The 14,811-nt window shown below is 48.8% G+C and overlaps 1 protein-coding gene across 1 annotated transcript; it reads left to right on the top strand.

The window, feature by feature from the left end:
* The first annotated feature begins 1,992 nt into the window (after nucleotides 1–1,992).
* OCEL1 (occludin/ELL domain containing 1) lies at nucleotides 1,993–14,485 on the top strand. The gene is made up of 5 exons (XM_056845341.1): nucleotides 1,993–3,180; nucleotides 6,594–6,778; nucleotides 8,722–8,893; nucleotides 10,090–10,140; nucleotides 14,366–14,485. Exons 1-5 carry the CDS (start codon nucleotides 1,993–1,995, stop codon nucleotides 14,483–14,485), a joined length of 1,716 nt encoding a protein of 571 aa, XP_056701319.1.
* The last annotated feature ends 326 nt before the right edge of the window (nucleotides 14,486–14,811 follow it).

Raw genomic sequence — 14,811 nt, 5'->3', positions numbered from 1 at the left:
AAAGCCTTCCAAGTTAGCAGTCAACACCACATCCTGGGACAGGGAATTCCACAATTTAACTATATGTTGTGTGAAGAAATACTTCCTTTTATCTGTTTTGAATCTCTCACCCTCCCGCTTCAGCAGATGACCATGCCTTCTAGTATTATGAGAGAGGGAGAACAGCTTCTCCCTGTCCACGTTCTCCGTACCACGCATCATTTTATAGACCTCTATCATGTCTCCCCTTAACTGCCTTCTTTCCAAGCTAAACAGCCCTAAGCGTTTTAACTGCTCCTCATAGGGCAGTTGCTCTCGCCCCCTGATCATTTTGGTTGCTCTTTTCTGCACCTTCTCAAGCTTTGCAATATCCTTTTTTAGGTGCTGTGACCAGAACTGTACATGGGGTTGCCAGGTCCCTCTTTGCCACCATCAAGAGGTTTTGGGGGCAGAGCCTGAGTAGGGCGGGGTTTGGGGAGGGACTTCCACAGGGTATAATGCCATCAAGGCCATCTTCCAAAGCAAGCATTTTCTACAAGGGAACTGATCTCTGTTGGCGGGAGACCACCTGTCATATTGGGAGCTCTCCAGCCATCACCTGGCAGTTGGAAACCCTAGTTGCAGAAGCATATGTTGGCTCCAATGAGGAAATCACTGGGGTTTCTTCCAACCATTTCTTGGAAGCCACAATTGGGAATGGGGCAGCACCAAGAGAGAAAGATGGACATGGTTCTTCATGGATCCACAGCCAGATACTTAGTGCGGGAATCTCTTAGTCCAAAAGCATCTTTTGGAACACCAAATCTCTCTCTAAGCTAGCGGATCCGGCCCTCTCTTCAATGGAGTCGTATCGATTAACTCGTGGTTGTTTACTCGTTCAGATATTTATACCCCACTTTTCTCTCAAAGCAGCTTACAACGTTGGTCTCCATTTTATCCTCACAACAACCTTGTGAGGTAGGTTAGGACTGGCCCTAAAATCTTCCAATAAGCTTCCGTGGCAAAGCAGGGATTAGAGCCTGGGTCTCCTGGTTCCTAGTCTGACACTCTAACCACTACACTACACTGACTCTAGTGAGTTGTGCAGCAGCGCTGGGGTAATTCTACCAATTCCATCCCCTCAACTAGTCATTTCCCAGTCCAAAGGTTCCACTGAGACCCAGCATGGTATAGTGGTTAAGAAGGGTGGTTTGGAGCGGTGGACTGTGATCCAGAGAACCGGGTTTGATTCCCCACTCCTACGCAGGAGCGGCGGAGGCTAATCTGGTGAACTGGATTTGTTTCCCTACTCCTTCACATGAAGCCAGCTGGGTGACCTTGGGCTAGTCACAGCTCTCTCAGCCCCATCTGCCTCACAGGGTGTCTGTTGTGGGGAGGGGAAGGGAAGGTGATTGTGAGCCGGTTTGATTCTGCCTTAAGTGGTAGAGAAAGTTGGCATAATGTCAGACTCAGGTGTCTGTCCTTAGCATCCCAAAAAACACACACGCCCAGGCAGGTGATCCTAAGCAATGCTACTTTATTAGGAGCAAAAAGACAGATTAGAAGAAGCTGACTGCCTTACAAGCAGGTAAGGCTGCTAATGATTTTCGGTATGCAAGGTACAGGTTAAAAGCATTCAAGGCAGGGAAAGCAAAACGGTGAAGTTACTTCAAGATAGTGATTCCCAGGGAGAGAAGCCATAACATCAAATGTCTGAGATAATCAGAGGAACCGAAACTGTACACAGGATTTATGAGCATGAGAATCAGACCTTGAGAAGCAGCCCGGCTCTGGCCTTGCACGGAAGCCAGCCCCAGGCCTGCGTATGTCTTGAGCCTGTATTCCAGTAGGTAGCACGGACCTGACGCATATAAAAACCAACTTTTTGTCTTCTTCTTCTAACCAAAAAAGCAATGTTGTTGTCTTCAGTTAAACTTTAACTTGCTTGCTTTAGGTATCCCCCTCATCTTTCTCACATAATGCCTGACAGATAATGCCAATCATTACACTTTGGTCTTGCAACCATTTGGGGGAATGGCTTCTGGGGAGAAAACTGCCTCAGGCAGAGAGAAGAGGCGGTCTGTGGTAGAAGTCACTGGAGATCTGCTCAGTTCCAACAACTGGCCAACACCTTCCTGGACAAAAAGTTCTGGAAATTCATGGCATTCCAACTCCTCGGACGATCTCCATGCCTTTCCTGATGGGCCTTTTCCCCGTCCCCTATCAACCTTTGCTGATTTACCTCAGGACCCAGAGGCCGCCTCTCTGAAACCAGTCCGGCGGTTCATTCCACCATCTTGGAAGACCTTTTTTCACAAATGGTGGAGGAAGCCTTGGTCGGGGCCATCTTTCGTAAGCTACTCTAGGGAAGGCGAAGAGAGTTCCCCGCCGTTATCTCCCCTTTTCAACCGTCCCCAGAGGATCATCTCTGACAGAGACGAGATCTCCAACGAGGAAGACAACGGTGATTTTAAAAAGCCACCTTCGGCCTCCACCGGCCCTCCGAGGTACGAGAAGACGTTGCTGACCCTGAGCCATGGCAACCTGTCGACGGGCCCACCGAGCTATAAGGAGAAGCTGGAGGCCTACGACTATAAGTATTCTTACATGAAATCTTGGCCAGGCCTGCTTCGGTTGCTGGGGGGCCTGGAACTCATCTTGGGGGGGATGGTTTTTGCTTGTACGGCAGCCTACATCCAGAAGGACTACCAGTGGTCTCAACTATACGGTGGTAACCTTCTCTCCAATGGCGTCCTCGGGGGAGGATACGGGTATAACTATTATGGGCCAATGACCCCCTTTGTGTTGGTGGTGGCCAGCCTGGCCTGGCTGGTGACCGTGATCCTGCTAGGCCTGGGAGTCACCATGTACTACCGGACGATCCTCCTGGACTCCCACTGGTGGCCTCTGGCCGAGTTTGGCCTCAACCTCCTCATGTTTCTGCTCTACATGGCTGCTGCCATCGCTTACGTCAACGACGTCAACCGTGGCGGGCTCTGCTACTCCGTCTTCGCCAACAACCCACTCATCGTGGCTTTGTGCCGAGTCGAAGGGGGCCAAATGGCGGCCATTGCTTTCCTCTTTATCACCACGTTACTCTATCTGACTGGATCCCTTGTCTGTCTCAAGATGTGGAGGCATGAGGCTGCCAGGAAGAAGATGGCTCTGTTAAGGCTCAGGGAGGTATCTCGTGAGGGTAGGACACCTGCATACACATCTAAGGTAAGGTGTCTGCTGTTCCGTTCTGCTCAGAAATGCTGTATGTTTGCCATTTGCCATCCACTGTGGTAAACGTCCACCCTCAGTAGGGTTGCCAGCTCCAGGCTGGGAAATACCTGGAGATTTTTGGGACAGAGCCTGAGGAGCATAGGGTTTGGGGAGGAGAGGCACTTCAATTGCTTAGAATCCAATTGCCAAAGCAGCCATTTTCTCCAGGTGGACTGATCTCTATTGGCTGGAGATCTGTTGTAATAGGAGTTGTAATACCTGGAGTTTGGCAACCCTAACCCTCAGCCCCAATCAGCTCCTCAAGAAATTGAGGAGTTGGAGGGAAAATGGCCTCCATAGGGACGCTCTAGGAATTCCCCCATGTTTTTATGGTCTTTGCCGCAGAGATTAAGGGAAATCCCTAGAGCATCACCTGGAACTGACATCATATCCTCCCCAATCTCTGCCCTCCCCAGACACTGCCAACGAAAGCTCCTGTCATTTGCCAAGGCAGCGCTGGCAACCCTCAGAAGGGCCTGCCCCATAGTTTAGTGGTAGAGTTTGGCATGTAGGAGATCTCGGCTCCAATCCCCAGGATTTCAGGGACAAAGTAGTATCTGCTTGATATCTTGGAGAACGTCTGCCTGCCCGAGTAAGTATCAAGGTCAATGGAGCAACTTGCTATAAGGCAGATTCATATGTTCAGGGAGGAACTCGTTACAGACAGTCCCAAGTCAAAGATCTCCAGATGAAGGGGATGTTGAGACTGGCTTTCTTCCACCTGAGAACCTGGAACACTGAGACCAACCAGAATACACATTTCTGGGTAAGGCTGCCTGGTCTCCCCTGGCCAATGGCAGGGGATGGAGGGTAGGGATGCCAGACCCCATTAGGAAACTCCTGCAGATTTTTGAATGGAGCCTGGGGAGGACTTAGACCTCAGGGAGGTGCGATGCCATAGAGTCCACCCTCCAAAGCCTCCATTTTCTCCAGGGAAACTGATCTCTGTAATCTGGAGATGAGCTGTAATCCTGGGGGGAATCCCCAGGTCCCACCTGGAGGTTGGCATCCCTATTTCTGGGCTAGGTAAAAAGAAGGAGGTCTTGGGGGTTCTGGGTTTGCTAGGACAACACTGCGTCCTGCAACTACATGAAAGCTGCCTCCAAGCGAATGGTGATCTAAAGGTAGGGTTGCCGGGTCCCTCTTTCTCCACTGGCGGGAGGTTTTTGGGGCGGAGCTTAGGAGGGCGGGGTTTGGGAAGGGAGGGACTTTAATGTCATAGAGTCCAATTGCCAAAGAGGCCATTTTCTCCAGGGGAACTGATCTCTATTGGCTGGAGATCAGTTGTAATTAGGGTTGCCAACCTCCAGGTAGTGCAAAAAATACTCACAATACTAGTAACAACAAGTATAGCAAAAAAGAACTAGCACGACTCAATCTAGAAATTGAACAATGTATTAAAGTGCTATCATAGAAACCACCACAAGTGTACAATACTTACAAAATAAACACTATAAACAAATAAACACTATAAACAAGAGATAGGAACAAATGGAAAAAAGTCCAAAGTTCAAAAGTCTTATCCTATTCAATCCTCTTCTGATCCAAACGTAGATACAAAGTCCGTGTAGGTCCAAAGATATTATAAAGTCAACGGAGGAAACGCTATCCCGGATATCTTAGCGCTTTCACCAAAGCACGGCTTCATCACAATTCATCCGAGGTTGAAGTCTTCAATGAGCAGAAAAGTAAACTGGGATACGATCGTTTCAATTCTTTGAATTCTTCCTCAGTCCTGTTTAATCAAAGCTTGTATCCTGTGAGGGAACGTCATATTGTAAACTTGTCTGAGCAACTATATGAATTGGATATCCTATCACTGGAATCATTAATGTGAAAAGAAATATGTGGTTGCTATTTGTATCCTGCAAAAGGATTAAGAATTGTATGAAGAAAGATTGAAGCTATATCAGCTTATATTGAAAAATAACCAACATAGATGATTAAACAGGACTGAGGAAGAATTCAAAGAATTGAAACGATCGTATCCCAGTTTACTTTTCTGCTCATTGAAGACTTCAACCTCGGATGAATTGCTGATGAAGCCGTGCTTTGGTGAAAGCGCTAAGATATCCGGAATAGCGTTTCCTCCGTTGACTTTATAATATCTTTGGACCTACACGGACTTTGTATCTACGTTTGGATCAGAAGAGGATTGAATAGGATAAGACTTTTGAACTTTGGACTTTTTTCCATTTGTTCCTATCTCTTGTTTATAGTGTTTATTTGTTTATAGTGTTTATTTTGTAAGTATTGTACACTTGTGGTGGTTTTTCTAGATTGAGTCGTGCTAGTTCTTTTTTGCTAAACCTCCAGGTAGTAGCTGGTGATTTCCCGCTATTACAACTGATCTCCAGCCAATAGAGATCAGTTCCCCTGGAGAAAATGGCCGCTTTGGCATTCTGTGGCATTGAAGTCCCTCCCCTTCCCAAATCCCGCCCTCCTCAGGCTCCGCCCCAAAAACCTCCCGCCGGTTGCCAAGAGGGACCTGGCAACCCTAGCTGTAATAGCAGGAGATCTCCAGCTAGTACCTGAAGGTTATAGAAAAATACAGCAGCTATGGCCAATTAATTGTATACTATGCATAAAACAAATGACAATAAACACAATGTGTGTATGTAACAACGGTGACCTTATGAAAATATTATTGAAAGTAACAGCAAGCATATATATATTACAGCATCAAAAGCTTTTACTGCAACATTAGTTCACATGGATAACTCCACAGTTATCAATATAATACAATATTATACAGTATAATATACTGGTACATTCAAGACCCGTGTGCACCCATGGGCTGTCTCAGAATAAGCTACAGAGACTGTTGATAGCGATATTGTTGCAGCAAAAGACGTTGTAATATATATGTGTTTTATTTTCATTTGTTTTATGCATAGCATACAACTGGCCGTAGCTGCCGTATTTTTCTATAGCACCTGAAGGTTGGCAAGTTGAGAGCCAGCGTGGTGCAGTGGTTAAGAGCTGTGGTTTGGAGTGGTGGACTCTGATCTGGAGAACCGGGTTTGATTCCCCATTCCTCCACATGAGCAGCGGAGGCTAATCTGGTGAACTGGATATGTTTTCCCCACTCCTACACACGAAGCCAGCTGGGTGACCTTGGGCTAATCACACCTTTCTTAGAACTCTCTCAGCCCCACCTACCTCACAGGGTGTCTGTTGTGGGAAGGTGAAGGGAAGGTGATTGTAAGCCAGTTTGAGTCTCCCTTAAATGGTAGAGAAAGTTGGTATATAAAAACCAACGCCGCCCCTTCTTCTTCTTCTTCTTCATATGGGGGTCCCCATTTAAACAATGTCCTTGGCCCCTTCTGCAAACAGCGGACTTCACTCTTCTGTAATCCTTTCCGCAGCAAAAGTCGAGCTCCCCGCAAGCTGTGGCCAAGCAGGCTGTGTCCGGGAATGAATCTCAACCATCCAGAAAGGTCACCAGGCGTGTTGAGTTTTCAGAGGAGGGTGAGGAGGACCCTGCAAAGCTAAACTACAGCATCCCGACGGGCCACCACCCAAAACCACATGTCGTCCCAGATTATGTGATGTAAGTGGGTGAGTAATGAGTCGTTTATGCATGGGAGTTTTACCTGAGGTTTGTTGCTCGTTGGATCCACACTTTCCTGTTGGGCGTCTCTGCACCAGCAGTCTCCAAGCTCAAATCAAGTCTCCGCCATTTTTAATGCTGCTTTGTAACTGGCTTACTTTGTAGAGTTTACTGTAGAAAATTCCCCCCCCCCAAAAAACCAAATTGCCAAATAAAAAAGCATTTTAAGAACAAAAAACGGAGCAATCTAAAAGGAGGGGGGGAGAAATCCAAACCACATTTTTAAAAAGCCTTTCTTCTGCTCAGAAAGAGCTCTGAGGAAGCAGAAAGCATTTGAATCCCCGCCTCTTTACATGCTGCTTTGTAATTGGCTGTGAGAGAAACCAAACTTGCGTGTCCCACACTTAGCCTTATGCACGGAGATTTCACCTGGGCTGAGCTCAGGGGGGAGGGAAGAAACGGGTTAACAGGGGAATGGGATATCCCGGGATTTGCCAGGACTGGCAGCGAGGTCATCTGTAATGGACAGAAAACTCATGCGTAACTCCAAGGAACAACTGAGACAGACTGGGGGCAAACATGAGTGAAATTACCCATGCATAAACGACCACAGTTAATGTTTGGGGGGTGGGGAAAAGGCTCCGCCTTTTTACTAAAGACTTCCAAGAGCAGAAGAGTTTCCTTGCAGGATCGGGCCAGGGTCTAACTGGAATCAGATTTCAAGACAAGATGGATTATTTGTAGGGTTGCCAGTTTCTGGGAGGAGCAGCTCCCCCCTCCACTGCTCACTGAGATGGAAGGACAACAGGAGGAGTGGGAGATGCACTGCCCCCAACCCTACCTAGCAGGCGGATTACAAATGGAAGATGTTTGACTGGTTTGCCTTTGAATGTTCAGCTGGATAGCTAGGCACAGTGGTTAGAGGGTTGGCCTAGTATCTGGAAGATGCAGGTTTGAATCCCCATTCCACCATGGAAGTTTGCTAAGTGACTCAGCCTAACCTACCTTACAGGGGTGTTGTGATGATACAGTGGAGGAGGGGAGAGCAATGAAAGCCACCTTGTATTGTATTGTATTGTATTGCCCCCTTAGGTCCCCAGCAGGGAGCAAAGTATGGTGGAAGGATCTTAATAAATAAATAGTGACAGGTTTTGAGTCCCTGGCTGGAGGATGCTTACCTTCCCTGGGTTTTTATTATTATTAAATGTCTATTATTTCAAACATCACATACCGGTACATAACAACAAACGTACCCACAATACAGTAAATACTCCATATTCATGTATATGGCTACATATCTAAATAAAATAAAATTTGAAGCAAGATCATAATACTACATTCTATAATGTTATATCCCCCCTCAAACAGAATTGATCATATTGCATTTCATAATTAATACTACAATTACTCCAGCTATCTTTCCAGCTATCGTGACTACTATAAGTTAAGAACATAAGAACGATGCTGGATCAGACCAAGGCCCATCAAGTCCAGCAGTCTGTTTGCTCAGTGGCCAACCAGGTGCCTCTAGGAAGCCCACAAACAAGACGACTGCAGCAGCACCATATTGCCTGTCTTCCACAGCACCTAATATATTCGACATGCTCCTCTGATCCTGGAGATAATAGGTATGCATCATGACTATGCATCATTTTAACTAGTAGCCATGAATACTCCTCTCCTCCATCAACGTGTCCACTCCCCTCTTAAAGCCTTCCAATTTGGCAGCCATCACCACATCCTGGGGCAGGGAGTTCCACAGTTTAACTATGTTGTGTGAAGAAATATTTCCTTTTATCGGTTTTGAATCTATCACCCACTGGCTTCAGCAGATGACCCCGCATTTTAGCCAGAAATTACTTTCCTTCCCTGGTTGTGGCTTGCCTGTCAATCTTCTAACAGTCCTCAATATTTTCCTCCCTCCCCTCTTCTGTCCTGCACAGAAAGTATCCGGCAATCAGAAGCATAACCGAGCAGGAGAAATACAAAGCGGTCTTCAAGGACCAATATGCCGAATATAAGGAGCTGTACCATGAAGTCAGAGCTGCCCGGCAGAAACTGAAAGAGCTGGGGCATCTGATGGACAAACTGCCCCACACCTATCAGAATAAGAAGGTTGGTTTGCATTCATGTGAATGGTTGTGGTTGTTTTTTAAAGGGCTGCGAAGAGGTTTTCAGCCACCTCCCTCCCCTAGTGTTTTTCCAAAGTAAAGTGCAAAGAACAGTTTGCGTATAAATTATGGGAACAAAGAACACGCAGGACACCAATCAAGATAATCACAGGAGAGGGAAGGGCCGTAGCTCAGTGGTAGAGCACCTGCTTGGCATGCAGAAGGTCCTAGGTTCAATCCCCGGCATCTCCAGTGAGAGGGACCAGACAAGTAGGTGATATGACAGACCTCTGCCTGAGACCCTGGAGAGCCATGGGGATGGGCTGTGGCTCAGTGGTAGAGCACCTGCTTGGCATGGAGAAGGACCCAGGTTCAATCCCTGGCATCTCCACTTAAAAAGACCAGGCAAGTAGGTGATGTGAAAGACCTCCACCTAAGACCCTGGAGAGCCATAGGGATGGGCTGTGGCTCAGTGGCAGAGCATCTGCTTGGCATGCGGAAGGTCCCAGGTTCAATCCCCGGCATCTCTAGTTAAAGGGACCAGGAAAGTAGGTGATGTGAAAGAGACCCTGGAGAGCTGCTTCAAGGTAGACCTGTTATAGCAGGGGTGTCAAACTTAAGGCCCATGAGCCGGATCCTTTCCTTTTCCTTTTATCCCTTAGAAGCAGGGTTCAGACTGCGTTCAGGCAGCAGATTCTGACAGGATGGGGGCTCCTGTATTCATTGTGCTCCTTCACATTGCTCTGGGAAGCAGACGCTACTCCCAGGATGCCTCGCAATGCTGCAGAGGATTCTGGGGAGCAACACTTCATTTTCTCGTTGCTGCATTGAAACCTGTACAGGAATGCCAACTGATGCCAACAGCTGGGTTGTTTAATGGGGCATAGCCAGGGCCAGTGGAGTTTTTCCAATTGAGAGCCAGTGGTTTAGAGCTGCGGACTCTAATCTGAAGAACCAGGTTTGATTCCCCACTCCTCCATATGAGCAACGGATTCTAATCTGGTGGACTGGGTAGGTTTCCCCACTCCTCCCCATGAAGCCTGCTGGGTAACCTTGGGCTATTCACAGCACTCTTAGAGCTCTCTCAGCCTCACCGACCTCACAAGATATCCGTTGTGGGGAGAGGAAGGGAAGGGAAGCTGGTTTGATTCTTCTTAAAAAGGCGTATAAAAACCAACTCTTCTTCTTTTCACTCTGCAGGAGCAGAACAGGGTTTCCACTGTGCGGAGGGAATACGAGGAGAAGAAGAAGGTAAGTGCGGTGAAGGGGCCAGAGGGTCATTTCAAAGAGGACTTCTGGGGGCTGCCCACTGGGGGAGGGCATTGAAACAGCCTGCCTGGCTGCTGACCCCATCGGCACTATGACACCATCAGCCAAGCTCCCTGCTTTCTGGGGTAGCCGATCTCCAGGTGGGAGCTGGAGTTCTCCCAAAAGTATGCATGAGCTCCAGACTACAAAGATCAGCTCCCCTGGAGAAAATGGCAAGTTCAGACGGCGGAGTGTACGATACGACACCCCTGTGGGGCTCCCTCCCCTCCCCAAACTTCGCCACCTCCCACAAGCTCTGCCACCAAATCTCTAAGAACTTCCCAACCCCAAATTGGCACCCCCACTCTTCCTCTCCCTTCCATCAGCACCCTAATTCTGAATATTGGCTGGAGAGGCGGGAAAGGGGGCACCTGTAAGCTCTAGCCCTGCGGCAAACCCATAAACAGATTTCAGCAGATGGCAAATCCACGAAAGCAGTTTTATTGGTTAGAATCGACAGGTTTCAAAAGCCATATTCAAAAGGACACTAGTAAGGGTCAAAGGCAAGGCACATAGCATATATGGGAGAGCAAAAGGAGATAACCGGTTACCCAGGCAACCCCCCCCCCCCTCCAACAGGCAGGAAGGAGCACTTGGCGATTCCCACAGTATGGGAATCTATGAAGACTAAACACGGGACTTAGACTGGCCTTGGACAGAATAGCACAACAGCACATGGAAGCAGCACAACAACACTACCACATACCATCCTCATGGCCTGCTCCTGACAACACCGCGTCTCTGTCAGCCTTTGCTTGTTTTCCAAGTCCAGGAGAGGAGGAGCAAAGAGAGAATATTGAACACATGAACACCTGAAGCTGCCTTATACTGAGTCAGACCCTTGGTCCATGAAAACCAGTCTTGTCTACTCAGACCGGCAGCGGCTCTCCAGGGTCTTAGGCAGAGGTCTTTCCCATCACCTACTTGCCTAGTCCCTTGAACTGGAGATGCCGGGGATTGAACCCGGGACCTTCTGCATGCCAAGCAGATGCTCTGCCACAAGCAGGGTGACCCTTGGCCATCTGTTCCTGAGGGTGGTGGAATGCTCCAGCTGCTTTATGGAGCTGACTTCAAGATGATGGGTGCTCAGCAGTGCAATTTTTATGATCCATTCCTCGCATAGGGTTGCCAACTCTAGGTTGGGAAATTCCTGGAGATAGGGTTACCAACCTCCAGGTACTAGCTGGAGATCTCCCACTGTTACAACTGATCTCCAGCTGATATAGATCAGTTCACCTGGAGAAAATGGCCGCTTTGGCAATTGGACTTGATGGCATTGAAGTCCCTCCCTTCCCAAACCCTGCCCTCCTAAGCTCCGCCCCCATAACCTCTCGTTGGGTGAAGAAGGACCTGGCAACCCTACCCAGAGATGTGAGGGTGGAGCCTGGGGAGGGTGGGGTGTAATTCCATAAAAAGTCCACCCTCCAAAGCAACTGATTTCCTTCAAGGGAACTGATCTTTGTGGCTTCGAGATCAGTTAGGGTTGCCAGATCCCCCCTGGCCACTTGCAGGGGATGGGAGGTTAGGGTTGCCAGATCTAGTTTGGGAAACCCCGGGAGATTTGGGGATGGAGCCTGGGCGGGGGGGGGGGGGGACAGGGACCTCAATTGGATACAATGCCATAGTGTCCACCCTCCAAAGTATCCACTTTCTCCAGGGAAATTGAACTTTGTTTGCGGATAAGCTGTAATTCCAGGAGATCTCCAGGCTGCACCTCCCTGGCAACCCTGTGGCTGTCCTCCTTCCTTCCCATCAGGGAGGAATAGCAGTTCCTGCTTCTTCCCCAAATGCAAAGTTTGCTAAGGAGGCCACAGGGCTTCTCCTCACTCCTGCAGGGATTTCGGCGCTTGCATGTCGTACCCTCCAGCGGTTTGCAAATGGGGTTGCCAGCCTCCAGGTAGTAGCTGGAGATCTCCCACAATTACAACTGATCTCCAGCCAATAGAGATCAGTTCACCTTGGAGAAAATGGCCGCTTTGGCAATTGGACTCTGTGGCATTGAGGTCCCTCCCACTTGAACACCTGAAGCTGCCTTATACTGAATTAGACCCTCGGTCCATCAAAGTCAGTATCGTCCACTCAGACCGGCAGCGACTCTCCTGGGTCTCAGGCAGGGCTCTTTCACATCACTTACTCGCCTGGCCCCTTTAACTGGAGATGCCGGAAATTGAACCTGGGACCTTCTGCATGCCAAGCAGAAGCTCTGTCACTGAGCCACAGCCCCTTTCAAAGCCTGCCCTACTCAGGCTCTGCCCCCAAAATCTCCATGTATTTCTCAACCCGGAGCTGGCAATCCTATTTGCAAACAAGAACAGGGAACAGCCCCAGACTCAAAAGAAGATTGCTGGCCAAGTTCTCCACACATCAAACCATTAGGCAGTTCTAGCGGTGTTTGTTTGCTCCGCTGCTGATTTCAAAGCCAAGAGGGTGTCAGTATTTTTCATTACAGATCAACTAGGAGGGTTCCATGGTTCTCACTTCTTGAGTTGTTATCCTCCCAACGGCCCTGCGAGGTAGGCTATGCTGAGAGACAGAGAGACTGGTCCCAAATCACTCCGCTGTTGTGAATCTGAACCCAGATCTCTGCAGCAACAGTGTGACACATTAATTGCTGCACCACTAGGGTTGCCGACCTCCAGGTACTAGCTTAGGGTTGCCAACCTCCAGGTGGTAGCTGGAGATCTCCTGCTATTACAATTGCTCTCCAGCTAATAGAGATCAGTTCCCCTGGAGAAAAATGGCCACTTTGGCCATTGGACTCTATGGCATTGAAGTCCCTCCCCTCCCCAAACCCCACCTTCCTCAGGCTCCACCCAAAAAACCTCCTGCCAGTGGCAAAAAGGGACCTGGCAACCCTATAGCTGGAGATCTCCTGGTATTACAACTGATCTCTAGCCAATAAAGATCAGTTCACCTGGAAAAAATGGCTGCTTTGGCAATTGGACTCTAGGGCGTTGAAGTCCCTCCCCTCTCCAAATCCCACCCTTCTCATGCTCCACCCCAAAAATCTCCAGGTATTTCCCAACCCGGAGCTAGCAACCCTATGCACAACCCTGTCTCCTGAAAAACGACACATGCCAACAAAGCAAAATCTAGTAGTCAACAATAACCGTGGTTTGAAAAAGACCAGGAAACCAGGGTTGTCAATTCCAGGTTGGGAAATTCCTGGAGATCTGGAGGTGGAGCCTTGGGAAGATGAGGTTTGGGGAGGAACCTCAGCCGATTATAATGGCAAGAGTCCACCCTCCAAAGCAGACATTTTCCCCAGGGGAACTGGTATCTCTGTACTCCGGAGAGCAATTGTAATTCTGGGAGAACCTCAGGCCAAGACTGGAGGCTGGCAATGTTGGGATCTGGGGCAGCAGGAGTTAAGCACGTGTACGTTGAGGAGCCAGTGGGCTGTAGCCCTCTCCTCTTCATAGGAAAGATTTATCTAACACCAGCACTAGGGATTCTAGCTAGGGTTGCCAACCTCCAGGTACTTAGTAAACAGAGGTTAGCCTGCTGTAGGATAATTAGGAAAATAGAAACAGCAGAAAAATGCAGAAATTATTATGCTGTTGTAGAAAAGTAGTGATATTTAGTATTCATATCAAACTACATGTATGTAACATAAAACGTCCACTCAAACTAAGGTAAAGGCCCCTCGCTAGGCGGAACTTCCGGTTCTAAACCGGAAGTGCTGTGTGCGGTATGCACGCGTGCACATTTGCCCGCCAACCCTCAGGTGGTTGACGGGAAGAGGGGTCAATTGCCGGGGGCTTGCCCACCACCAGCGGGCACCTGGCAACCCTAATTACAACTGATCACCAGCTGATAGAGATCAGTTCTCCTGGAGAATATGGCTGCTTTGGCAATTGGACTCTATGGCATTGCAGTCCCTCCCCTCCCCAAACCCCGCCCTCCTCAGGCTCCACCCCAAAAACCTCCTGCCAGTGGCAAAGAGGGACCTGGCAACCCTAATTCTATCTGGGCTCCTCCTGTCTCAAACAACTGTTGAGGCAGAAGTTCCACAGATGAAGCTAAAAATCAAACAAGGTAGGAAGTCTTTGCAGGGTGAAATGGGGAGGTGATAAAAGAGAAAATCTGTGGCTGCTCCTCCCCCCCCCCCCCAGCAGACTGCTCAACGGCTTCCAGCCAGGGATTGATAAACGGTCTCTGATTCCAGGATCCCACCTTCCTGGAGAAGCAGGAACGCTGCGATTATCTGAAAAAGAAGCTCTCTCACATCAAGGCCCAGATCCAAGTGTATGACGGCGCGGCTGAAGACGGCTCTGTGCACTTCTGAAGGACTTCTGGACATGGCCCCCCTCCTGGCCTCATGTGATGGTTGTCGATTTGTGGGGCAGGAAAGAGAGAGCCGGGCCTCTGCCCATGGTGGAATCTTGGCAGCGACCCCTACACACACACACACACACACACACACACACACACACACACACACACACACAAACATCTGAGCAGGGAGAAGCAGACATTTCCCTGGCTGGACCAGGAATAAGTTAGGGATTCCTTGGCGGAGATTGACTATACTGGATGATTAGCTCCATTGCTTGCAGTTGGGTTGCCAGCTGGCCAAGCAAATCCCCTCTCCCCCCCCCCCCCCGCCTGGCT

The sequence above is a fragment of the Euleptes europaea genome, chromosome 2 (assembly GCF_029931775.1).
Source record: "Euleptes europaea isolate rEulEur1 chromosome 2, rEulEur1.hap1, whole genome shotgun sequence".
Classification (NCBI taxonomy): Eukaryota; Metazoa; Chordata; class Lepidosauria; order Squamata; family Sphaerodactylidae; genus Euleptes; species Euleptes europaea.
This window is presented reverse-complemented; position numbering and strand designations above follow the sequence as displayed.

What these genes read in the sequence shown, in the direction of transcription:
- OCEL1 (XM_056845341.1), top strand. Translation starts at nt 1,993, where the DNA reads ATGGCTTCTGGGGAGAAAACTGCCTCAGGCAGAGAGAAGAGGCGGTCT. An exon ending in CACCTGCATACACATCTAAG is followed by an intron (nt 3,181 to 6,593) that starts GTAAGGTGTCTG and finishes TCCTTTCCGCAG; the next exon opens with CAAAAGTCGAGCTCCCCGCA. An exon ending in AATACGAGGAGAAGAAGAAG is followed by an intron (nt 10,141 to 14,365) that starts GTAAGTGCGGTG and finishes CTCTGATTCCAG; the next exon opens with GATCCCACCTTCCTGGAGAA.